This window comes from Barbatula barbatula (genome assembly GCF_947034865.1).
Source record: "Barbatula barbatula genome assembly, chromosome: 14".
Classification (NCBI taxonomy): Eukaryota; Metazoa; Chordata; class Actinopteri; order Cypriniformes; family Nemacheilidae; genus Barbatula; species Barbatula barbatula.
The window spans coordinates 1,569,250-1,596,965 of record NC_136777.1 but is presented as its reverse complement, the minus strand read 5'-3'; the positions used below and the strand labels follow the sequence as shown (position 1 = coordinate 1,596,965).

Below are 27,716 nucleotides of genomic sequence, written 5' to 3'. Positions count from 1 at the left end.
ACATCTTGAGGATGATGGTGTCGAGGAGTGGCTTGATAAGCTTCTCTGAACCCTTTCAGATTCCGGGTTCTTCATTCAGAGCCTTCGTGTTGATTCGACCCTCGTCTTTGGTGCCGCTGTATGTAAGTTCACTTCTTTATTCTGTTCGTATAGAAATTAACAGTGTAGCTTTAAGTATGATCTATTTTTAAACGCTACAATTCAGACAGTCCTAAATACCTGTCATGGCTACAGTCATAGAAATGACTAAAATGAGGACTTTGTGGTTCCGTCCTCGTGTTAAACAGGCAAAGCACGGTTGAATTTTATATGAAAATCATGCACTTTCAAAACGTATTTTACTCATGCTTTTGTGGTCTTTGTGTTAGTTGTAAGATGATGATGATTATCATTAATTATATATAGGGGTTAAAGACGTTAAGATGACCCCATCACAATACATTTACAAAAGTGATTATATGATATTCATAGAAAGCACATTAAATGTAAGTATGATGTCTATGCTTTCAACAAAGTTTTTGGAGAATAAAATATCAAAATTCATTAGAAATATTGTAACACAATATTTATGTATGAATTCAAACAACATGCGATTCTAACTTGTACAAATGTAAAAAAAGAATAATAAAAAAATGTTGTGCTTTAAATAAGTACAAAATTCGTATTGACAAAACCTAGGATAGTGACAAATGTAAAAGAAATGTTAAATTACAACTAATTAGCATTTAGGGTGAAAGTAATTAGTCTTTTAATATGTCATAAATTCATTTTTGTTGTAAATATGCCTTAAAAGATTATTACGCTGAATTACACTTTAGTGGGCGTTTTCTGTAAATCGGGGAAAATGTATGATATTTATTTTTTGCTCAGAAAATCAAAAATGCAATTAGATTTAGTTTCTGATCTTATAAACCTTATGAAATATAAAATAAACCTTATAAAATATGTTTAAGTGCTTGAAATTACATTAGTGGACAAAAATGTAATCATGCAAATAAATTAGTTTTTGTCATTTTCAAAACTTAAAAATGTACATAACAAGAATGTTTTTAAAATGATTGTCTTTGACTGGATTATGACAAAAGAAGGAGTAAGAGCACAGAGCTCCTTCAGTAGTGTTTCAGTGTGTTTTCTCAGGAAGTTGCTTGATAAAATGACAATTAATTGTGAAAAATATTAAAAAGTAATTTATACCCAAATTTTAAATAGTTGTGTAGTAAATATGAAATGCACGCACCTTAACATGGCTATATGATCTCTTCAGCATTTCAACAAAACCTTACAGGCACTCATTTACATTTTCATCCTAAACATATTTAAGAAAACCTAAAATAACTAATAAAGTCACTCTTGGAAAGTGTTACCATTTTATATAGTAATTGACTGAAAATAATGAAATAAAACAATTGGAAAAGATTTATAGAAAAAGTTCAATTTTAAATTTTATTTTGTGTTTAATAGTTTTGTTAAAAGTTCAAAAATCAGCCATAAATGATTGTGCGCTAGTTATCCAAATGTGTGTGTAAACACAGTGCAGGTTATACCTTTACATTCGACACGGATCAACATTTTCAATAATAAATGTATGATTTATTTACATAAATCTAAAACTTGTGTTTTCTGGGAATCGTTTGCATTATATTGTATATGATACAACATTCAAACAAAAATATGAAGACACGGCTTGTGCCATCATTCCAACACAGATTACTTATTTATGTTATTTTATTTTACATTTTATCTCTAATAAATTGCATGTGTCACGTGTGAGTACTGTAAATAATTCTGTCCTGTAACGCTGCTGCTCTGTTAGAGATGTCTCTCTGGTCTTTATCTGCTGGCTTGAAGATTCATCTCAAGTAAATATTTTGACTGAGCAGATGTTTTAAAGGTCAGTAACAATAATTCTCAGACAAAGGATGATGAGAAACATCAGCCAATCTCCAAACGCTGTCTCGATGACTCTTAGCTTTAGATAAACACTCAGACTGCAGCTTAACTATCACAGCACGAAGTCACTGTAAGGTTTGATTCGCAAAGTGTGCAGACACTGATAAAATTATTACATTTATGTATAACAGTATGTTTCTTTAGATTGATGCACACAAAAGCTATTGTCATGTAATGTTAAAGGTACAGTTTGTAACTTCAGAAAAACATCCAATAACCACTGGGCCAGTGTTATATATTTTGCTCAGTTGAGTATTTACAATATCTCAAATGTTTCCAACTATTTGTAAATCGTGAGAAAATTGCCATTTTAACCAGTGACACGGACCATGTCTGGGAATCGCCTGTCAATGGCGTCATTTCCAAAGACACTAGATGGAAAGCCTGGAACCTTCAGCGCAATGCAGTAAAGGAGACCAGAGGCTGTTATATGATTGATTATATGAAGCGTTTACGGGAAATTGTGTAAAAATGTCAAACTTACTATGAAAAAGTTAACGTTTTTACTATGGTTACAGCACAGATATTAACATTTGGTGGTTCAAATACCCATGTGAGATTGCTCTTCAAATTTGTAAAGCATTTGTTAGAATTTTAGTGCATGATTTTTCGTAGTCAAGTAAGAGCCATTTTCAGGATTGTCACATCCTCTACATATTCCTCATAAGGAAATAAAGTCACCATTTTATGTTACATAACAAGGCATCCCTTCTCCATCAATTTGGTTATTATTGCTTCTGGATTGTGCATTTTATTTCACAGAAATCCTACAAGGTTTGTCGTCTGCCAAAGACCGCGTCCTTTTTTTGTCACATCCATAACGCATGTTTATTTCACCTTTTTGTCACATAAAAAATGTGTTCATAGACTGACATTTTTTTATGTTTAGACTCTATCAACAAGGGTTTAGTAAAATATAACAACTTATGAGCATTTTTATGTCACGTCAACGCAAAATGTTACGCTTTCTCTTAGATCCCTAATAACACAGTCACTGGCGTTACCCATGAATTATGTCTAATGCGTCTAGTTCATTATAATGAATAAATGAAATAAAATCATGCCATCAAACGCAACATTTATTAAACTTCATTCCTTAAAATCATCCATAAATGTGATTTCTCATTCACGTCTGATTGATTTGTTATTGGTTGAGTTGAAGACCATTATTCCACGCTCCTTCACAGCGGCATCAAGCTACGCCGTTGTTGTTGTTTGAACATATTTTGATATCTGTTTTGAATGTCATTTGTACAATGTACAAACTGTACAATTTAACATTTAACGTAAATAATACAGACATGGAATCTTGGCTCTCTGGACTTTCTCAACCCTGATATACTGTATGTGTATGGCAGGGTAAAGAACAGTATGTTTATCATGTCTGTGTGCTGAGAACACATAGCCCAAGTGTTTGAAATCCCAGGAACATACACAAAGCAGTACATCTCATACTTCTCAACTTGACAGTCTCTCGAAACAATGTCCTCTTTCTTTTTAAGAGGGGGAAGATTGAGTGGATATAAATCTTGATGTTCTTGTGTTTCACTTGGTGGAGGATTGTGTTAGCAACATAAATGTCTTCTTTCAGTTTCAGTCTCAAGGGAAGCAAAAACGAATAAAATATACCTTGAATCAGATTGTTTTAGATAAAAGCATCTGCCAAATGTGAACATTTTTGCTTAAACTTATCGGTTCCTTTTTTTGTCAGGGCACGAGGAACTGCCAGGATGAAGAAGGATTGGGAATTACTTGGATTGCTTGTTCTTACATTGTGTTTTCACATCAACGATGGCCAGAATGTTGGTAAGGCCACACTTTCTGACAGATGGGAATATTCAGTTTATTCCAAGTCTTCAGAATATTCTCGTAAGAACTTTTCAGATTCCCGTGGGAGTGTATCGTGCACAGAAATGCTACGTCAAACTAGTTTTTTGACAAGTTGACCATGTTAAGGATGAGAAGCCAGCATGTTTAACATTGTAAATAAGTCAGAATGCATGAAACACCATTACATCCCCCCTTGAACTATGCTACCTTAATTTAATGTAGTGTGGCAGAGTGTAAGGTAGTAAGTAATGTCAAGAAATGCTAAAACATTAATCACATGTGCTTCAAAGTTTATGTTTTTACACTATCAATAACATCCAAATAGTCCAATGAGGGCTAAGACACTTGCTCATTTCCCTAAATTAATGAAATATTAAACAAAAAATATTAAACCCTGTTAAACTGTGCGCTCCCTCCACTGTCATGGAAACCGATGTGTTCGGTAATTGAATGCCAGCGCGTCTGAAGTGCTCGTACAGTCATTGAAAACAATGTTTTCAAGGCAGCTCACAGCGCTTGGCCACGTTTCACACCAGAACCATTTTTGGAACCAAAAAGTATAAATTGCTCACGGTTCCGGATCTTTAAAACGTTGGACAAGAATCGGTTCTCGGTTCCCAACCCTAATCCAAAGTCATGTTTTCTCTGTCCCAGTATGTACGCGGGAGGCCGTGGCTGATATTGTGTTCCTGGTGGATGGCTCGGCCAGCATCGGGCTGGAAAACTTCCAACAAATCCGTCAATTCCTCTCCTCGCTAGTAAGCATCTTCGAGGTCGCCCCCGACAAAGTCCGCCTCGGTCTGGTCCAGTACAGTGACACACCCCGCACAGAGTTTTTGCTTAATACTTACCAGAACAAAGAGGACATTCTTAACTACATCAAGAGTTTGCGTTATAAAGCTGGCGGGACGCATACCGGCCAGGGTTTGGAGTTCCTGCTGAACCATCATTTCGTCCCGGAGGCAGGAAGTCGTGTGCAGGACAAAGTTCCTCAGATTGCCATCGTCATCACGGATGGAAACTCGCAGGATGAGGTGGAACCGCATGCTCAGAAGCTCAGAGAAAGAGGGATCAAGTTGTATGCCATCGGGATCAAAGATGCAGACGAGATCTTGCTCAGACAGATCGCCAACAGGCCGTACAATCAACACCTCTACAGCGTCTCGGACTTCGCGGCTCTGCAGGGAATCTCTCAGAGTATCATTCATGAACTGTGTACTACTGTAGAGGAAACCGGGAATACCAAAGGTAAGTCAATTTGTTCACAGGATTTAATGTTATATTGCGATAAAATAAAATAACTAATAACCTCTTTGATAGGCTGCAATGAGACTGCTCAGGCGGACGTGGTGCTCCTCGTGGACTCATCCAGTAGCATCGGCGAAATAGACTTTGCGGAAGTGAGGAAGTTCCTTCATGCCGTTGTGGACAAATTCAACCTTCGAGTGGACAAGGTGAGACTGGGACTTGTCCAGTTTAGTGACCACCCGTACCCAGAGTGGCTCCTCGGTGACTACGTAGACAAGACAGACCTGCACCGAAAACTGGACAATCTCATCTACCGGAAAGGAGGAACCAATATTGGTCAGGCTCTCACTTTCGTTCACAATAACTATTTCAGCCTGGCCAGAAATAACGTCCCTCGGATCGCCATAGTCATCACCGATGGCGAATCAAGTGATCCCATGGAGGAACCTGCTCAGAAGTTACGAAATCAGGGAGTTTACATCTTTATCATCAAAGTGGGAAAGGGCAACATCTCAAAACTGCGTGCCATCGCTAACAGCCCGCATGAGGAGTTCATGTTCAGTATCGACAGCTATCAGGAACTGCTGGGTCTGCAAGAGAGTCTGCGCAACAAAGTCTGCTCTACCGTCACTGACCAGTTGATGGGTAAATAAGTTTATGTTGTATAACATTGAGTACATTTACTGTATTTAATTATAATATTTTGTACATTTATTTATTATAAAAACCTTCATTTAATGTTTTATCTCAGGCCTAAAAATCCTATTAATTGTATTGATTTGCAAATATCGAGTAGGTAAAAGCGGAACTACAGCAGGAGCACACAATACATCGTCACATTACCCCTGCATAACTTGATTCACTATAAGTTTGTGTTGCTTACATTACGTACGTACAGACTGATTGCAAACCAAACACAGACATATGAGTTCACTTGCCACGTGCGGTTCATGTCCGACATATTTTAGCACTTGGACCGCTCCATCAATCGTTTTATTCCTTTATTTCCTTTTTCTTCAGGTTTGGTCCCCAAATTTGCTGATCTCTTCATACTGGTAGATAGTTCAGCATCTAAGCAAGACTCGGTTTTAATAAGGAATTTTCTGCCGAGATTGATTAACCAGCTGAATGCGGGGAAGGATTTAAATCGTGTCGGCTTGGCTCAGTTCAGTGAAAACGTGAAAGAAGAATTCTTGCTCAATACTGACAAGTCCAGAGCTGAGATGGTGACCCATGCCCGGAGCCTTCAGCTGAAGCCGACGGGTCAGCGCAGAATCGGTAATGCCATTGAATACGCTCACAAACATTTCTTCACCAACGCTGCAGGGAGCCGCGTCTCCGATGGCTTTAAACAGTTCCTGTTAGTCATCGCAGCAGGAGAATCAGCCGACAGTGCTGTCCAGTCAGCTCGCATCATCAAAAAAGATGCGGTGACAGTTTTCGCAGCTGGTTTGCCTAAAGCTGATCCAGATGAGATGGAGGATGTCTCTAGTCGATCGCACAGCTTTCGGATAATAAATACTAATACAGCTGTTCAAGTGCAACAGAAGATCAAGACCGCTATTGAAACAGCAGACGAACTTACCGTTACAGAAGGTAAGTGCATGATGCTTGATGCTTATTGTGTTACAAAAATAAGGAATTCAATGACAACACATGTTTTTTTCTCTTTTTGACAGAATGCACGTTGGACGTAGTGGCAGATATTGCATTTATAGTCGATCAGTCCAGCAGTATCAGATCAAGAAGCTTCCATCTTATGCGAAACTTTCTGGAGAACACCATCAGAGGTCTGAATGTGGGCAAAGGAAAAATAAAGGTGGCGGTGATCCTCTACAGCGACATCCCTCGCGCTGACGTTTACTTTAACACTTTCGAGAACAAGGCCGATATCCTGCGTTACATTAACAGCATCTCATACGGCCGAGGCAAGACAAACACCGGAGCCGCTCTCAAGTTTGCCAAAGATCAGGTTTTCACCAAAGCAAGAGGCAGCAGAAGTGACCAGCGCGTTCACCAGGTGGCCATCGTCATCACTGATGGGAAGGCCACGGATGATGCGGCCAGCGCCGCGGCGGCATTGCGGCGTTCTGGCGTCACTGTGTTTGCTCTCGGTATAAAAAACTCGCAAGAATCTGATTTGAAAGAAATCGCATCGTACCCACCCCGGAAGTTTGTGTTTAATGTGGAACACTTTGATGAGCTGAATTCACTGGCGAAGATTTTACCCAGAATGCTGTGCAATGATGTTGCAGATGCTCTGATACCTGTGAGATTAAACGCGGCACAGGAAGGTTAGTGGGGTATTTTTTACTCAAGTTGTAAACGTTTTAACGGGCAGATCCCAAGTCTTTTTCAAGTTACAATGCTTATAGAAATTTAGATTTGTTCATGGAGCACTTTTCCCAGTTTTTCTTGTTTGAAAGCAGCTTCAAAACAAATAAAAAAACGTATTTATATATTATTTTCACATTATATATTGTTTATGTATTTATACTGTTTTATTTATATATTTATGTGTATATATATTTGTAATATTAATATATGATATATAATTAAACAGAATCTATAAATAAATAAAAATATATAAACAAATAATATATCACATGACATTAATATGTAATACACATTTATTTATTTATTTATGTATTTATATATTCTATGCTTTATTTATATATTAATATTATACATATACAGTCTATGTTTTATAATACATGTATAAATACAAAATAAATTGTTTTGCCAGTAACTTTTAGCACTAGTAACTTTAGTAGTCATATTATTGTATCCTAAAAAAAATAAAAAATCCGAACCAATCCTTTAAATTGCAAACTTATTTCATTTCGTGGCAGGCTGCAAGCTAACAGCAGAAGCCGACATCTACTTTCTTCTGGATGAATCTGGAAGTATATCCTACGATGATTTTGATGAAATGAAGAAATTTATCATGGAATTCCTCGAAGTGTTCGAGATCGCGCCGGATAAGGTGCGCATCGGTGTGGTGAAGTTTGCGAGCCAAGCGACCGTGTCTTTCCGATTGAATACGTACAGCACAAAAACGGCCGTCCAGCAGGCGGTGAAAGATCTGATCATGGAAGGAGGCGGCACCAGGACGGATCTGGGATTGATGGAAATGATTCTGCTGTTCAAGGATGCCGGACGCACAAGAGAGAAGAAGGTTCGTGAGCTTTTGATCGTCATCACGGACGGCAAGTCAGAAGACAGAGGGACGCCGGTGGGGGTCCCTGCTGAGGAGCTCAGGAACATGAACGTCACTATTTACGCCATCGGTGTGAAAGATGCATCTATGCCTGAGCTGGAGCAAATATCCGGCAGCAGGAAAAGAACATTTTATGTGCAAAACTACGATTTCCTCAAGCACATCAGGAATGAAATCCTCAAAGAAATATGTTCCTTTGAAGGTGAGAAATATTTAGCTCAATGTGCTTTTCTGAACAATATTTTTGCTGTTGTTTATCTACATTTTCTATTTATCTGTTAACATTTCTGACATTTTCTTCAGCATGTGAAGGTCTTCTGGCAGATGTCGTCTTTCTCATCGATGGCTCTGAAAGTATCGACCCCGAGGACTTCAACAAGACGAAGGACCTGCTGGAGTTTATGGTCGAAAACTTTGCGATCGGTCCAGACAAGGAGCGAGTTGCTGTTGTTCAGTACAGCACAAACCCAAACCAGGAGTTTTTATTAAACGCTTTTGACGATAGGAGAAAAATAATACAGGAGATTAGAACTATAAAACAGATGAATGGAAAAACACACACTGGAAAAGCCCTCAGAGAGGTTTCTCGTATATTTGACGTGTCGAGTGGCGGGCGGCCCAAAGCTTTGAAGTTCCTGATAGTTCTTACGAATGGAGACAGTGAAGATGAGGTGGTGACGCCCGCTGAAGACCTGAGAGAGAACGTCGCTAACATTTATTCCATTGGCATAGGACCTTCAAACAGACTGGAGCTGCTTGCGATCGCTGGGTCTCACGAAAGAGTTTTTTTCGAAGAAAACTTTGAGTCTCTCCATGAATTGGGCAGCGAGGTCCTTCTGAAGATCTGTAACACGGGTATGTAAAGAAAACCCATACTGTCTTTATTCCGATTAAATCTTCCCATTTAGAATGTATATCTATTCAAACATTATACATTTGTTTTTGCAGAATGCAAGAGACCTGAACTGATGGATGTCATCTTTCTTCTGGACGCCGCTGGCACAGCCAATAAAATTGGTTTCCAGGAAATGAAGACCTTAATGTCAAATGTGGTCCGTAAATCTGAACTCGGAGAAAAGCGGGTGCGCTTTGGCGCAATTGTCTACTCCAGCACCCCTCATTCCGAGTTCACGCTTAACCAATACTACAAACAGAGCGATGTCGAAAGAGCCATCTCAACTCTCAAAGCCTCGGGGGGAAGCAGAAACACGGCTCAGGCACTGAGGTACGCGCTCACCTACTTTAGCCACGATCACGGGGGACGACGTGCAAAAAATGTCCCACAGGTGCTCTTTCTGATCACAGATGGACAGGTGGACGATCCCACCGGTCTGGAGAAATGGAAAGGTTTACTGGCAGCTTCGGAAGTCAACTTCTTTGCTATTGGTGCGGCAGGAGCCCGGGAGGCGGAGCTAAGAGCCATAGCAGGAAACAAGGGAAATGTTCTCTATGTGAACGACTATCAGGCGCTGACCGGACTTCAAAAACAAATCACGCGTGAGCTCTGCAATCTCACCAAACCAGGTGATTCTCATTTCTCATTTAAATATTTCAATACGTCATCCTTTGGCAATGCAGCTGTTATTTTATTGAATTTTACACTTTTAGGATTTAAAAAAAATTTGGATGTATTACGATTGATGGCATCCAGAATAAAAGTTTGTGTTTACATAAAATATGTTTGTGCACTGTGCATATTTATTCTGCATTTAAAAACTCATACACGTACATGTAAATATTTAAGAAATATTTATATATAATTATGTGTATAATGTGTATAAACATTTATGCAATTTGATATTTTTCTTAGATATACAAAAAAAATGTACACGGTGCACAAACATATTATGTAGACACAAGCTTTTGTTCATGATGCGATTAATCGGGGTAAATCATTGAACAACAGGCCTACTTCGTAGTCACCCTGATTTCTTACATTTAAATAAAAAGTTGTTTTTCATACGGAAGTACATATATAGCATAACAGTTTTTCAAACAAGTATTATTTATTTTAAAAAGAAAACTCTCATTAAAGCTGCAGTTTGAACTTTTGCCTCTCTATCGCCACCTCTGTTTGAAATATAAATGATTTTATTATTTCAAATGACGTACAGTTTGCAACATACTGTACTAGCTTTTATTTCTAACCGAAAAAAGTGAGGTAGTGCAGCTTATATATTTAGCTTTAATGTACTTGGACATGTTGTTAATAACCAAAAAACTGTAGCTTTAATGTTTCAGAATAGCTCCCTCACAGTGTTTTCCTATATATATAAATATAGTTTGTCAAGTCCTGATGTTTTTTTTCTTTACAGTTTGTGAGAAAGAGTTGGCAGACCTTGTATTTCTAATCGATGGATCAGAATCTATCAAGCCTCCAAGTTGGGATATAGTAAAAAAAACAATGCTCGGCATCGTGAAAGAGCTCGATATCGCTCCAGACAAATGGCGAGTGAGTGTCGCCCAATTCAGCGATATTTTCTTGGACCACTTTTACTTGAACACCCACAGTAATTTAGCAGGAGTAAATGCGGATATAGAAAATATCAAACAAAGAAAACAGGGCACAAGCACATGGATGGCCCTTAGACGTATTCAGGAATACTTCACCTCAAAGCATGGATCCAGAATCGCAGAGGGAGTCTCGCAGAATCTGCTGCTCATCACAGATGGAGAGGCTAATGATGACAAGGACTTGGAAGCCTTGGCTGATCTCAGAGCCAAGAAGATTGAAATCACTGTTATTGGGGTTGGAAACGAAATAAGAAAATCTGAGTTGCTTGAGATAGCCGGAACGCCCGATCGGGTCCTGATCGAGACCTTCGAAAGCCTTAAGCTGAAGACAACCATAAAGAAAGTGTTGAATCTGCTTTGCCGCCACGACCAATCCACGGACCCAAGGAGTAAGTAGTTGGAATGTATTTTTATGTAAGAATGTGTTTTTTGTCTTTTTGATTCCATGAAATAATTTCAATATCGCATTCACAACCCATGCACAAATGCCCCCAAAAATGACCCTTGGTTTTGTTATTTGCTGCAGTGGCTTTCAAACATCTTTAAGTGTGACTTAAATGCCCAAATATGTTTTTATTTTTTGTTTGCATAGATTGTAATATTGACATTGGGATCGGGTTTGACGTGTCCAGACGGGCGACCGCACAGCCTCTGTTAAGACCTCATGTAGAGCCGCTGGTCCGAGCAGCACTTCACAGTGTCTCTGTGATGCCAGATCTGTGCTGCGTCACCACCGACAAAATCGAAACTAAAATAGGCTACAGGCTTGTTTCTGGTCAGGACGGCAGAGTTCTGGAGGATTTTGACTTCGAGAAGTACAACGAGGATGTGGCCACGAAGGTGCTGTCACTGCGACCCGCCGTTCCTCTGGCCTTCAACACGTTCCTCTTGGATTCCTTCAGAGAAAAGTTTGTCCGCTCCACTGCTAAAGTGAAGGTAGGGTATGACATTAAAGGACGCGTTTACCCAAAAATCTGTCATCATTTACTAACCCTCAGGTTGTTCCAAACCTGTATAAATGTCTTTGTTCTGCTGCACAGAGAGAACGATATTTGAAAGAATGTCAGTAATCCACTCCCATGGAAGGGAAAATAAATACTATGGGAGTCAATGGGGGATGAGATCTGTTTAGATACGGACATTCTTGCAAATAACGAAATGTATACAGGTTTGAAATGACAAGAGGTTAGTAAATGATGACAGAATTTTCTAATTCTGGAGAACTGTCCCTTTAATAATGACCACTTAAAATAAACTATATATCACACACAGTTGAACATACACTTTAGTCGTGGCCAAAAGTGTTGTCATATTTGTGCAACGTTTGCTTTTAAGGACTCTTCAGGTTAGAAGATAGTTATTTATTGTACAAATGCAGAAAAAAGACATTTATTTGATAGTTATTTGTCAAAATGGCAAAGTACAGCGTATCAGTGAACATGCATTGACAAAAATATAAAGCATCGAGAAGTTTTATCAGTTATTCATATTTTGTTGATTTCTTTACTTCAGCAGTCATTCTTCCAGATCTAGACTATGCGCACACAACTATTACACAACATATTTAGTTTAATTACAAAATGAGAATAATCCCTTACTTTACTTTTCAAGAGAAAAGTCAGTAGAGAAAAGTAACTAATTACTTAGTAACTAGTTACACCCGACACTGCTTGTATGTTTTGGTATACTGTAGGCGTTGATACTCTTCACAGACGGTTTGGACGAGACTATTGGGCATTTGATGGCGAGTTCGGAGAGACTCATGCGCAGTGGTGAGTGCCGTCAAACCCAACGCTGGATGTACGACACAGTTTTATCATTTTATGCGGGATTTGATCATAGGTTCTTCTATTCCCTGGACACACACGCAAATAAAATGTACCTTAAATGCTGTTTAGGTAACTTCTGTAAAAATGCAATTCTGTGTGAATGCAAAATGTTTCCCGCAAAGTTATATCAGTCTCTTTCTCAGCTATTGCAAAAACTCTACTGAGCGTGTGCCAAATAAGTGTCCTTGTTATAGTTTGCAGTTACCCCAAGTGTTGTTAAAGTGGAGATATCCAAGGTTAAGCAAGGTTAAATAAGTTGATGAAGTAATGGTATGTGTGTTATACTTCAGGGGTCAGCACACTGTTGATCGTGTCTTTGGAGGGAGTCGTTGATTTTCACCAGCTGGAATTTGGCCGAGGATTCGACTACACGCAGCCACTGACCATTAACATGCTGAATGTAGGCAACGCTCTCATGAAACAGATTGTAAGTATCAAAATTAGAGCCGTTTATTTCAAACCAGCCAAGCCGTCTGCATTATTCGCCTGCACAGATCTGTGTTTATACTTACTTTGCTTTGTCATCTATATGAGATGGAGGTCAACAAAAGGAATCTTAACTCTGTCTGAATGTTAAATGATTGAAGTCTTTCACTCTATAATGCAGAATAGATTTAGCTCGTCTTTTTTCCAATATATTAAACAGGACATTTTCGTTGCACATTTCATTATCTTATGTCCAAACATACAGATTAATGGCATAGATGCGATCCTACACTCCAAAAAATCCAACTTTCTCCCTAAAAAGATAAATAATTGACTTTTTAGTTAAAGGACTCGAATGATTGTTTCGCATATACTACACAAAATTAGCGCAAACATGTTTCTTACAAAGATTGTTTTGTTGACTAGACTTAGATTCTCAGTTTTGGGTTAAAAGGCGTCAGAAAGTTTGCCCAACTTACAAAACAGAGTATTTTAATCAAACAATATTGCTAGAGTTTGAAATCTCCCAAGATGCATTGCAGCATGTTCAATTCTGTTTCTGATTTGTTTTTCTTAAAAGATTAGTGTTTTATTTCTTGCTGGCTCAATTTTATGCTTTAAGTGATAGTTATCTGTTGAGTTTAGATTTGTTTTATGAATGATGGTTCATGGTTGTTACCATGGTTGAGGTTTGTGTGTTCAATGTTGAGTTGTACGTGCATGGCACGATGGTTAAAGCAGTGTAAATGCACTCAACAAGTGTTGGTCCATTTAATTGTAGTAAAAGATAAATAAATAATTTGAATTTTAACTAAACTGTTTATAGTGTTAAAAAGCAATAAATTACCTGCTTTAGATTGATGGAGCAATACACAACAAAGGCATTTAAATGATTCCCTTTTACCAGTTTATTTTGCAAACCTGACTGTGTGCTTATGCTTAATTTCCTCTCCCGTCAGGAATCAGTTGCTCTGAGAGAATGCTGTAGTGTTTCATGTTCGTGCAGTGGTATATCTGGACCACGAGGACCCCCTGGTCCCCCGGCTCAAAAGGTAAGACTCAATGTCACGGTGTCATTACAGGAGAAATATATTTTTAATTTGTGACACCGTTTGTGATATCCAGGCTAAAGTTGCATTATAATCAAAGTAGTTGTGTGCATAAAAATGACAAAAATAGGTGAGGTATGTCGGTAGGTAAGAGATGAGATGATATGTTTTAAGATACCGTACTCACATTTTCTGTCAAATGATGATAGAAACGGATATGAAGGATGTTATTGACATTATTTAATAGTGAAACAGGCTTTGATCAACATGAGGTATCTTAGAAAACGGATTGTGTTAAAAGCATGTTTGTCAGATTTGCATTTATATTTCTCCTGCATAGGGCCTCCCGGGTGAGATGGGATACCCTGGATTTCCTGGAGATGAGGGTGCTATGGTACGTCTATCTGACTGATCGACGCTGATGTTTAACAGCCTATACATTTACAAATCATGTAATGTATATAATTTCGCATTACTTAGTTTTTTATAGGTGGATGTACAGCAGGTATGAGGTTTAACCGTTTTGTCACATTTACATCTGTGCCCTTTGACCTCATCCATAGCGACGTGTCGCTGATGATATAGAGGCAGGATGAGCATGTTTAAGAACAGATGTGCCATGTATATGCTTTAGATAAATAGTCTTTCTCTCCCGTCTTGTTTCCGGCAGGGTGAGCGAGGACCGCCGGGGTTGAATGGAACTCAGGGACACAGCGGTTGCCCGGGCAACAGAGGAGTCAAGGTAAAGCCAAGTGTGATTTATCATCAATAATGCATCTCGTGCTGTTTGTATCTGCACTGAATTTCTGGATTTATCTAAGTATGCGTGTTAGTATGTCTGCCGGGAGTTAAATCATACGAAGCTAACCACCTAGAGTACCTACCATGGCTGTTGCTATCTGAATATCTGTTTATGTAAGGCTATGCACATAATATTTCACTGAATATTCCTGTACTGTACATGATGAGAGTAAAACTAAATGAGATGTATTTTAAACTTGTGCTGAATACAGAAAACCAGTTTTATTGTCTTTTTTAAACAGGGTCAGCGAGGCTACAGTGGAAATAAAGTGAGTGATGAGTTATAACTCTATTTACTTTTCAGAAATAAAGTTGATTCTGTTTCTTTATAAAAGCTTTTGCTATAGTTAAACACGGCAAAAGTCATGTTCTTTATCAGTTTAATTTATAATCATTTGTAAAGTAAAATTTGGTGTGATAAATCTTTGAAGTTGTCGAAGATATAAATGGCAGAATGAACTAAGAATGCATTCATTCACTAGAGAAATTTTGCAAAGCTGGTAAGATCTATCTCTTTAAAAGAATTCTGTATATTTCAGCACATTTCACGCCTGCTTGAACTCTAATGCATCTGTTAGCGAATAAAACAGAAATGCACACTGAAGTTCACTCCTAAGGCTTAACAGAAATGCATTTTGAGTTTTTGTTTTGTTGCACTGCACACATTTACTGTATATATTATTTGAAAATATTAAAACATATTTCACTCTTTACTGTGCGAATATATCTGGGTTTCTTGAAACAGGGATAAAAAACAAGACAGATATGTTTAAATGGTTTTTGCGGTGTAGTCAAAGGTTTTTTACGAAGAAAGATTTTAATTGCTTGTACAGTTTTTATCATATTAGGCTCATAAACAAGAGCAGACATTCTGTGCTTGTTGCTAACTCATCCAAACATGTGTGAATGTGTGTTTGACCTGTTGACCTGTCTTTGACAGGGAGAAGATGGGGAGGACAGTCTCGATGGAGTGGATGGAGAACAGGTCATATTTTTATTTTACTGCGGTGTATAACAACACATTTACAGTGGTGATGGTGTAGTGGGTGCGGTTTTACATGAAGGGCCGTTTCAAAAGGCACTTCGGTGCCATAAAAGAAACTTTTGGTTCCATAAAGAACCTTTAACATCTGAAGAACCTTTCTGTTTCACAAAAGCTCCTTTGTGGCAAAAAAGGTTCTTCAGGTTGTAAAAAGTAAGAAAGAGATGGTTCTTTAAAGAGCCTTTGACTGAATGATTCTTCTATGCATCGCTGTGAAGAACCTTTAAAGCACCTTTATTTTTAAGAGTGTAGTTGGTAAGGCATCACTATGCAGTCAGTAATGTTTTTGAAATTCCTAATTTTTGTGCTTTAAACTGGGAAACTTACCAGAAAGTAAAAAAATCTGAAATCATTTCTTGATATGATTCGGGCTTTTGCATTCATGGGTTTCAAGTCCCGTTCTATTGAAATTGAATTCTTTATACAGTTTAGCGTTGTTGTAAAGTGCCGTTGCAGAAAATACATTTTAGCAGGAGGGACATAAAGAAAAAAACATTTGCATTTTCATGTTTCTTTTGCCTATCAAAGTACGTCATATTTAAACGATAGTTCACCCAAAAAAAAAAAAGTTCTCTCATCATTTATTCAGCCTTTATATTCACCCCATAATTTGAGAAATGTCTCACTGGTTTTGTGTTCAAACAATAGAAGTCAACAGGGTTCGATATTCTCATCAGAATTCATCCAAATATCCTCTTTTTGTGTTCTGTAGAAGAAGAAGAAAATCGCATGCGGGTGAATGAATAAAATGAATGAAATATTTGTTTTCTTAAGTCACATAATGGCCCATTTTATATTTATTACCAGATTTATTATTGATTATCAGACCATTAGATTAAAATTTATAAAATTACGTCACATCATTTTAATCACATTATATGCAGGTAAAATAATTATTTTTGCTTCATTCTTTGAACTACTACTTTGAACAATATTTCTCCCAACTCTCAAATCAAAATATTCTTTCCATATGTTCATAGGGGATGCTACAGTAATGAACGCATGCCAAGTGTATTAAAAACCTCTCCTGTATATTTCATGTGTGTGCAGGGTGACACGGGTCTACATGGACTTGCAGGACCTAAAGGAGATCCAGGCGATGCTGTAATTTCACACATCTATCAGCTCTATCTTGAATCACCGCTGTAAAGAAAATGTGTCTGATTCAGCTTTGGTTGGTTTCTTCTCTGTGTCGTAGGGTATGAAGGGTTTTAAGGGCTCTCCTGGACCGAAAGGACACCGTGGTGTGAGAGGAGATCCTGTGAGTCTGTCCTGTGTGTATATAGCGCAGTTTCTGAATTCTAAACAGCCTGATATGATTTCAGATTCTTGCTTTGAATATGAATCTGTGTTTACATTACAGGGCTCAGCAGGACTGGACAACAGAACTCCAGGTTTGAAGGGCGAGAGAGGAGAGGCGGGACACCCGGTGAGAGGCCTTCTGGAAAATGTTAACAGGATTTGTTTGCGGTAGACTCGTGCTGTGTTACTATATTCCTCCTGTATGATTCTGCGAACGCGTAACTGAAAAATCTGTTGCGCAAACATTTTTCCGGTGATAAATGGAGAGTTCAAGAGACGGTCTAAACAAGGCTTTATAACACTGTTACATATCTGAAGTTAACGTTTACACAGCAGGGTCTAAAACAGAAATATTTACAGGTTTTTTTATGTTTACACATGACCGTGTTTGCTTTAACAGCCCACAGATGCACCAAGCGGACAACAGCACTTCATATAGTCAGACGCGTTGAATCTGTGCCTTTAAGCATTTCGGCGTAAAATATATTAAAATCATCAATCATTAGAAACAAGGTTAGTTTCACAGAAAGATACAAGCATCATGATTACAAAAATAAAACAAAGAGAAATGATGCGAAGCAGGTGATAAGTGTCCAGCACACACAAGGAATTCTGAGATACTAACATGTAATAGTTTTGATTGGTTAAACAGTTTGTGGGCTGGAATCGTAGTTGGTCCATGATGTAAATGTGACCTCATTGTGTTCTGTTGTCAGGGTGACGAGGGGCTTCTCGGAACCCCGGGTGACAATGGAGAAAGCGGCGATTCTGTGAGTGATGCTCATGTACTTCAGTACCTTAATCATTTCTTTGATATTTACAGACTAAAATAAAACATCATGAAACATCACAATGCATTTCTGGATTTCTCCGTGAACTAAGGGAGTGTTTAAATTGAATAATTCTGACCTTTGGCGTCAACTGCGTGATGATGTCTACAGAATTGGCTAAAATAGCCTAATTTAATTTGTCGAGGGACTTTTCTTTATCTTTTTTAGGGTGCTGCTGGGAGAAGAGGCCCACCGGGACTTCCGGTATGTAGTACATCTGTTCTGTTCTGCTTGTGGATACGCTTTCTGCCAAATGTATAAATGTGTTTGTGCGTTTGTAGGGTGTCACATCAGACGAAAGAGGTGACCCGGGCCAGCGAGGACCTCAGGGTTACCCTGGACCAACAGTGAGGGCATTCATACAAACACAGAGATATCCCTGATTTCACATCACAGATTAATATTTTATTGTTTTCGTTTTATTTCTGTCGTCTGTTTCAGGGAGCGTCTGGTGGAATCGGGACCACGGGAGACAGAGGTGAACCAGGTGTACCTGGAGTTCAGGTGTGTCAGCATCACTTTGCATGCACTTCTCTTCAATGTGCAATTTCCATGTAATGACCATGAAGGAGACTGTATGTGTGGTTGTGTTAATGTCAGTGTGATGACGTCTCATAGGGTTCGACCGGCCCATCTGGAGTTGAAGGGTCTAAAGGAAGGCCGGGGCGCAGAGGCTCCAGGGTATTTAAGACTCTTATTTTGCAAATGTAAAACTGCAGCCGTGTAATGTTTATGAATCACATCTGAGCTTGTGCATCACGTGTGTTTTTACTGTGTTCAGGGTGTACCCGGTGACATGGGGATCAAAGGAGACCTTGGGCTAGACGGATTCAAAGGACCTCAGGTCAGAAAAGCTAAAGATAAAATCAGTTTTCATCAGATTTTATGTTCCTTAGCTTCTCGCTTCATGTGTTCGTGTAAACAGGGTCAGGATGGAAGGGATGGATTTGGACCGGCTGGACCCAAAGGGAACAAGGTACCTGTCATTCATAACGCAAGAGAACGTGTCAGCTCCAGCGAGTTTCATTTCACGTTCTTCAAATGCTTGAAACGTTTCACTTCATTTTATGTTTGGTGAGGTTTTATTTCATTAAAACACAGATTAAATGTGTTTGTAGGGATACCCAGGATACATCGGCTTTCCTGGTCTGCAGGTTTGTTAAAACACAGATCGATCAATAGTTGTTTAGTAGACATGTTATGTACGGCACTAATGATTGATATATTTTAATAAACATTAGGGGGAGGACGGTGCCAAAGGATCCAGCGCAAGTAAAGGACAGAAAGGCCACCGAGGAACACCTGTACGACAAAGTTGACTTTCTTATTTATTTACCCTTATCAAAAAATGTGTGATTGTAAATGATACAAAGTCATATTCTTTCACCTCTCTATGTTTGAAATGTATTGATGATGATATACATCTGTTGTTGATCAGGGAAATGCTGGTCCTTCAGGTATTCCAGGTGATCCCGGGGAAAGAGGCATGGATGGACACAGGGTCAGTCATTGCCATGAATACAAAGATGATCTCATTAAAAGTGATAGGTCAAATTCTGTCATTATTTACTCACCTTTAAGTTGTTCCAAATCTGTATAAAAAATATATTTTCTGTTGAACACAAAAGAAGATATTTTGAAGAATGTAGAACAGCAAACAGTTCTGGGGCAATTTTAACTTCCACTGTTATTTTTACTATGTTTGGTTACAAGCATTCGTCGGAATATCTTTCTACGTGTTTAACCAAGCAAATATATTTATACAGATTTGTAGCAACTAGAGCGTAAACTATCCCTTTAATCGTTCATTATTCAGAATTTACATGCAATATTATTTTTATTGATTTGTTATCAGTATTATTAAACCCTCACGTGCTTGGGTAAATAATGGGTTCTTTTGATTAACCATTCAGTCAATATCATTATTCAGTGTTTTGAATTGAATTCTACACAGCAGCAAAACATTGAAAATGAGGAAAGTGCAGATTTTTATTGAGATTTCTTTGTTTTTTTAGGGCAATAGAGGAAAGTCTGGGTCCAGTGTAATGCCTGTAAGTACACATTACTATATATTCATAACAAAGTCATATTCATACTAGGGATGCACCGATATGTACATTTTGGCCGATAACTGATGATTCTTTAACATTGAAAGCCGATAACCGATATATTGGCCGATGTACTGTATCTAGATATGAATATAACACTAAGACTGAAACAAAAGGCAAAAAGTGGACATCTGCTTTAATATGAAAACATATATGAAGGTAACCGTTAGTTCTCTTTGATCCTCTGAAAATCATGAACCAAGCCTACTTGAACCTAGTTAAAGATTATTTAACCTTCAATCTTTTCTGGAATATTTTTTATGAATCAATCAAATTACAGATGTTCTTCCCGATCAGCCCAGAAAAATTTTCTCAATAGCCACAAGTCTAACAGGTCTCAAGACGGAAAGCATTCAGAAAGCAGTCTGATTCAAACAATACGCTTTTGTTCATATAATATACACATTCATAAATACTGTATCTACATCAACAATGTTTTGCTAATAGCAGTAAGTGAACGATCACGACAGAAAGTCAGTACTGTACTGTATTTTAACTGTGAGCAGCGTGAACCTAAAGAAGATTAACTAGAGGAAATCATTTATTATTTATCGGCTATTATATATCGACCTTAATTTTATAATCGGCCGATAAATTTAAAAATGAAATTTATTCGGCCCATAATTTATCGTGCATCCCTAATTTATACAGTAATTAATTACTCACGGGCTGTATATGTTTAACTTGTTCTTTGGCTTGTCCATGTTAAGGAATGTGAGCTGGTCGAGTACATCCGCAACAACTGTGGTGAGTTTAGATATACAGTGGAATATGATTCAAGGTAAAATTACTGTAGCATCTTCTGTTTTGACGTTTGATCTTTTTTCTATCTTTCATCTCAACAGCTTGCTGTACAGGTGTGGAACAACTTTTTTATGCTTCATTCACCAATATCACTTAACAAGGCTTTTGTGACCTCCAAAATATCTGAGGTTTAATAAAACTGAAAGTCTGTCACCTCACTGCATATCTGAATGGTCCCACATCATGAAAATACTGTGTGGTATACTGTAATATTTACTATATTAAACTAGTAAAATGCTGAGATATTATAGTTTTAATATAGATTATCTGAAGTACAGTTTATCAGTTTACTATGGTTAATACAAAATGCCACAGTTTACTATAGTAAATACTATATAGTATATTATAATAGTGTACTACAGGTTTAATTGGGGATGCACGATAAATTATTGGCCGTATTGGTATCGGCTGATAAATGGTCATTTTTAATGTTATCGTATCGGCGATAATACAAATTTAGGCCGATATAATATAGCCGATAAATCATAAATGATTTCCTCTAGTTAATCTTCGGCTTCCAATGTTAAAGAATCGTTGATTATAGTTATCGTTGCATCCCTAGTTTTAATCTTGTAGGTGTTTAGTATTTGACATTTTCTTTGAAATTAAACAAAACAAGAACCTTCGGGTTTATATTTTTGTCTTTTTATGTTGTTTTCAGCTAACAAGGGTCAGTGTCCAGCGTACCCCACAGAACTGGTGATCGCTCTGGACATGTCGGCCGGCGTCACTGCTCAGGTCTTCGAGCAGATGCGGTCCGCCGCCCTCTCCTTACTTGAAAACATTTCCATTGCTGAGACCACCTGTCCGTGGGGTGCTCGCGTGTCCGTGATCTCCTACAGCAGCGAGTCAAAGTACCTGATCCGTTTCTCAGATCACCATCAGAAGAAACTCCTTCTGGAGGCCGTGAACATGATTCCTCCGGAGAAAACCACGAAAACCAGAGAAATCGGACAGGCCATGCGCTTCGTGGCGCAGAACGTCTTCAAACGCGTTCGAGAGGGACGGCTCATGAGAAAAGTGGCCGTGTTCTTCACGAATGGGCTGTCAGAAGATGCTTCCAGCATTAAAACAGCCATGCTGGAGTTCAAGGCTGCGGACATCGGTCTCGGAGTCGTCGCCTTACGCCCGGCCAATGATGTGCAGCTGGCTCTTCAGGTAACTCTGGAGACTGTGTTTTAAATGAACACTGTATTTGTGGACTCATGATGTTAAAAACCGCTCCGAGACTTGAAGGGGTTGAGGATCTGAATGCAGCTTTATTAAGAGAATCAGGCAATCGGTCAGGGCAGTCAGCAAACAAGCATAGACGAGGTCACAGGCGATGGCCTGGGCTGGCAGCAAGAGGTTCACAAAAATATAAGCACTTACAAAACTCAAAACACAAGTTATCCAAAAGAAGAATGCTCATAAATCCAGTAGTAACACTAAACTAGACTTTGCAGTGACAGAATGATTGAACCAGGCTTATATTGCGGTGAGAATTATCAGTGTTCAATGAGTCCGGGCAATGGGTTATGGGAAATGTAGTGAACAATGAAAAGTCTGGGTGATGGGGAGAGCGCTCTCTTGTGGAGCACGAGTGCACTGCAGCTGACTGACGTTACACATGAACTCTGGAATGTTTGTTTCAGGTTGATGACACGAAAAGCTTCATCATGGTTGATGGAGAGGGAGTCAGTCGTATTAAACAGTGTGTCATTTGTTTCGGTAAGCTTCGATGCAAACATGTCAATATATATAGCTTTGGAAAAATTTTGAAAGCACTACACATTTGCGTTAACTGAGCATTTTGACATTTATCGTTTCATTCCAATGTTTGTTGGATTTAACAAAAGCAAACCCGACAGCAATGTAAAAAGACTGAGAGCCAAGGCACATTAAACCTGTGAAATGCATTTAAATGCATGTAAAATAATAACTGCTCTTTTGTATGAAAATGAATATACTTGTTGTCTGAAACCCTGTTTTTGTTAATTTGACCAGTTGGCACTTACATTTGCACTGGCTGTATCATTTTCCTTCCTATGTTTAAAAATGAAGCCCAGGGAAAAAAGTTGCTGATATCCCTTTTGAAAATGAACCACGGCTTTCCTAACAATAAAAACAAAGAACACGCTTACTATAAACCATGGTAACCACAAATGAAGTATGATTTTGCTACAGTAACCATAGTTCAACCATGGTATTTGTATTAAAACTATGGTTATAAAAATGGTAATAAATTAATTTGATCCAGAAGTTGTTTCAAAAGAAAGGCAGCGATGATATAATAATTCTTGAAAAGTATTAAAAATAGTTTAATCATAATACAGTAGCCTATTTTACACAATGTATTTATTTGTATGCTATTTATAGTATTGCATTGTCGGGCTGTTAAACGATTAATCACAAACATTTATTCTGGATGCGATTAATCGCGATTAATCGTTTAACGCCCTATTGCTTTGCTACCGCCTTAACAAACTTATATTAAAATCAGTTGTAAATCAAGTCTCTCTCTGACACTTCCAATGAGGAGATGTAATTTTTCAACACATTGTTGCTCGAATAATCGTAAAAGCAATGTTCATTCCTTTTCCTCAGACCGTTGTAACCCGGATCCAGCCTGCGGCATTAATGTGAATCCAGAACCCCTGCAGATCGATTTGGATCTGTCTGTGTTAATGGACGCCTCTGATAACCTGAACACTCAACAGCATCTCGGCGTGAAGGATCTCACACTTTCTCTGTTGGATTCTGTTGAGTTGAGCAGCGAGCCGAGCGCCGACGACGACAAAACCAGAGTGTCCGTCTACCAACAGAGCTCCACATACGGCTCCTCTTATATCCACGAGGAGTTCAGCTTCACTACATTTAAAGATCGAAGCGAGATGAAGAGTCACATTACAGATACGGTGAAGCAAGCGGGCGGGGCGTCCCGTGTCGAGTTCGCTTTAGAATGGATGATCACAAACGTTCTTTTGAAAGCCGAGAGACCACGGAAGACACAAATGATCGTGGCCATAGTTGGCCAAGAGCACCTGAACAAAGCTCAGCTTGACTATGTGTCTAAACTGTGTAAGTGTCAGAATGTTGTTATGTTTATCGTCATGGCGGGACAGACATTCGACTGGAGACAGATGGAAAAGCTCACCAGCTTTCCTCTGGAGCAAAGGCTCGTGTTCCTGGGATCTGCCAGAAAGAGAGATCGAGAGTACGCCGGTCGCTTCATCAACGCCTTTCTACACCTGCTGAACAGTAAGAAGAAGCATCCATATTATGATTTCATCATTTGTCCGTTGTTTGAAAAGACAGGAACCACAGTTCACCTTTAAATAAACATCAGAATTGACTCTTGTCAGTTCAAACCTGTATGAGTTTCTTTCTTCTGCGGAGCACAACGGGAGATATTTTGAAAAACGTTGATAACCCAACAACGCTGAACACAATTGACCACTGTATGAACACAAAACCACAGAGACATTTTTCAAAATATCTTCTTTTGTGTTACACTGAAGAAAGATTCACATTCAGGTTGAAAACCACATGAGAGAGAATAAATGATGAGTTCTTATTTTTGAGTAATACTGCAGTTCTTTATGTAACCCATAGTCTTCAATTGTGTATATGTGCTGCTGTTGTGCAGGACAGCCCATCCCTCGATCTGATGCTCCGGCCCGTGAATGTGATGCTTTTCAGCCGAGAAGCGTAGAGTTTGGACAATCCGTGGAGAGGTCAGTCATTTTCCAGATGCACGCTTTTGATATTAAACTATCTCTATATAAAGCTCTGTCTTGTTTTTGTTAACATGTTAATTTCATTGGCCTAGCAGTTTGGAATAATACGCAGTGTGTAAAGCGCTTTACAAATCAGCGTGAATCAAAAAATTTTTCGAAGCTCCACATATGATTTGAAAACCCACCTCGGTTGACATCTGTAATTTTTTGTGTTGCGTTTGCCATAAGAGACCCGTCGTATGATCCCTTACAAACATTAATCATTGGTTAAAATATGTCTGTTAAGCGATCCGTGGATTGATCACATCCAAAGTAAAAGTTTGTGTTCACATGATAAATGTATGTGTACTGTGCATTATAATTCTATAATTTATAAATACGTACATGTATATATTGAACAAAAATAAAATTTAAAAATCAATTAACGTTTATATATTATTTCAATTGAATTTAAAGTAATACATGTAAATACTTTTAAATACATAAACGTTGACGTGTACGTGTATATAAAAACATAATTATAATGCACAGTACACAGACGTATATTATGTAACACAAACCTTTATTCTGTCTTTGATTAATCGTTTAACAGGCCTAGTTTACAAAATAAAACATGCGCTATATACTTCCATACTATCTAGTAGGCGAAAATGAGTACGAGTCATGAAAAGTATGTCTGAAACCTCAGTATGCAAAAACAGTAGGCGAGAAATACCCGGATGGTCTACTACTTCCGCCGAGATTCTTCAGTTTGGATCGGATGGACACTTATCTATCCCATGATGCCACGGGAGCTGAGCAATGGTCAAATTGAAAAAATAAATCAAATAAATATGGCGGACGTCCGATTTTAATGCCAATAAATACATTTCTTGTGACAAAATTATGTTTTTATCAATGCTCACATGTAGATTGTTGTTAACACGTCAAAGAGCGTGCAGCTCACATGATCATAAAACATGGCGGACGCAGTGTGTACGAAATGTATTTATACTACTACTATATAGAAAGTACTGTTTAAACTGCCGATAGGTACTTATTCAAATTCAGTACGTACTGTCACAGTATACAATTTCTGACGAAGCGATTGTCACTGTAGTAAAACCATGGTTCATTTTCTTTGCATGATGCTTGTGGCTTAATGAATCTCAGATGAGCAATAACTTCTACTGACAGTGCTATAAAACGTGCCTTATAAAGTGCAGAGTATGAGGGGATGTTTTTGTTTGCGATATACGATGCTAACAGTACTTTCCACTGAAATGAATCCTGTGTGTGTTTCAGAGACGTCATACCCAGTGTTCCCCAAAAAGAAGAACCTCAAGAGGGTTCGTTTCTAAACGACTCTACTTTTACAGAAAAACACACAGAGGAACACGAAGAGGACGCAGCCGAGCCTCCCAAGATCAAACCCGGTGAATTGACATTACAGCACATTTCTGTGTTCTGATCTGTGTTGCTCATGTAAACCGGCATGCCGTACAGTAGAATATATACGGTGGTGTTTTTCTCCATAGCACGATGCTTTCTAAAGAGAGATTCGGGTTTGGCTTGTGCATCGTATGAGCTCAGATGGCACTACGACCTGAAAACCGGAAGATGCCTGCAGTTCTGGTACGGTGGTTGTGGTGGAAATGAAAACAGGTTTTTGACGGAGGCGGAGTGTTTCAGCGAGTGTGGATCCATGGGTATGTCTATTATTCACCAAGTCATGTAATTATGATATAACATTTTGTTTTTTGTCTACATTAACATTTGTTGTATACTTGAATTTAATCATCTTCACCGTGTACGATTTGCTTCATTTGACTTCTCATCTCTTCCATAGAATCCGAAGATCACCCGCAGGATGATCCCAATCCAAACGAGGGTATATAATACAGATAATGCACAATATAAACACGTTTACTTAACAGCCGCATGTGGTAGATTTGTGCTGTAATACCACACTTAAGTTGTGAAACTCTCCTTTTCACATCTGTAGATGTGTACTGGTTGAAAGCATTTGTGTGTCTTCTGTCTTTTGTTAGACGTTTGCCAGCTTGATTATGATGCGGGAAGATGCTCGGAGTATTCGGTGAAGTGGTACTTCAACATCCACAGCGGTGAATGCCTTCGCTTCTGGTACAGCGGCTGTGAAGGGAACGGCAACAGGTTTAATACTCGCGAGGACTGTGAGATTGGCTGTCTAAAGTCCAGAAAAGCATCTGCTGACACGTCTAAACTCTGATATTTAATAAATCGAATGCATAGAACAGCGTCTTGATTCATATTGACGTCTTAGGGAATCGGCTTTTAACAGCAGCTTCGTGCCTTTGTACAGATGAGTTTATAGTAAAGACATACAACAGCTGGTGTATTTGAATGATTATTTTTATCAAAGATGTTTGATGATTATATGAATGTATTACCCGGTAGCAGAATTTGTTAAAATGTCAATATGGTGCTACAAAAGGTTTCTTACAGTAGAACCTTTTTAATTCCTCAAAGAACCAGTCAAAGGTTCCTTATAGAACCGGTCCATTCGTACCTTTTTATAGTCTAAAGAACCTTTTTTTCACTACCAAATAACGTTTTGTGAAACAGGAGCTGCTTTATGGAACCATACAGCCGAAATGTTATGATGACATTTTAAGGAGTGTAAACAGAATTTTATTTAAAACACTGCATTATTTGGCAACCCTGGCAACATCACAGCCAATTCATGTCACATGTTCGACCAGTGCTTTTAAAATCTCAGGTGTGCTTTAGACTAACTGCATGAAGCTTGCTCCAGAATGACTAATAGTGGCCATTTTAGTCAACGTTTGCCATCTCTGTGTGCAGTTCAATGTATTTTAGTCAAACAAACAGAAATACACACGTTATCTTTAGCTTATAATGCTACTTTAGTTACATTGACGTTAGTGAAATTTGTATTTGTATCTCGTTTTTAAAAACTTGAACTCCCTTGGGTTGGTTTGGGTTGGGTTGGGTTTGCTCATTGTGTCTTTGTTTTTTGTAGAGGAATAAAAACACTTTGGTAAATAAAAAGTGTACTTCTG

At 38.4% G+C, this 27,716-nt stretch overlaps 1 protein-coding gene across 1 annotated transcript; it reads left to right on the top strand.

The window, feature by feature from the left end:
- Positions 1 to 74: 74 nt before the first annotated feature.
- LOC306903878 (collagen alpha-6(VI) chain) lies at positions 75 to 27,716 on the top strand. Its single transcript, XM_079473418.1, has 41 exons — positions 75 to 122; positions 3,662 to 3,756; positions 4,435 to 5,028; positions 5,101 to 5,673; positions 6,049 to 6,624; positions 6,708 to 7,322; positions 7,881 to 8,450; positions 8,552 to 9,103; positions 9,197 to 9,772; positions 10,564 to 11,151; positions 11,355 to 11,698; positions 12,456 to 12,534; positions 12,882 to 13,018; positions 13,977 to 14,069; positions 14,407 to 14,460; positions 14,737 to 14,808; positions 15,110 to 15,136; positions 15,808 to 15,852; positions 16,960 to 17,013; positions 17,108 to 17,170; positions 17,273 to 17,338; positions 17,928 to 17,981; positions 18,210 to 18,245; positions 18,323 to 18,388; positions 18,483 to 18,545; positions 18,660 to 18,722; positions 18,823 to 18,885; positions 18,967 to 19,017; positions 19,160 to 19,195; positions 19,283 to 19,345; positions 19,480 to 19,542; positions 20,057 to 20,092; positions 20,860 to 20,896; positions 21,573 to 22,111; positions 22,588 to 22,663; positions 23,540 to 24,193; positions 24,582 to 24,669; positions 25,957 to 26,087; positions 26,190 to 26,360; positions 26,501 to 26,542; positions 26,703 to 27,716. Coding segments are annotated over exons 1-41 (8,307 nt in total). The 5' UTR covers positions 75 to 120; the 3' UTR covers positions 26,903 to 27,716.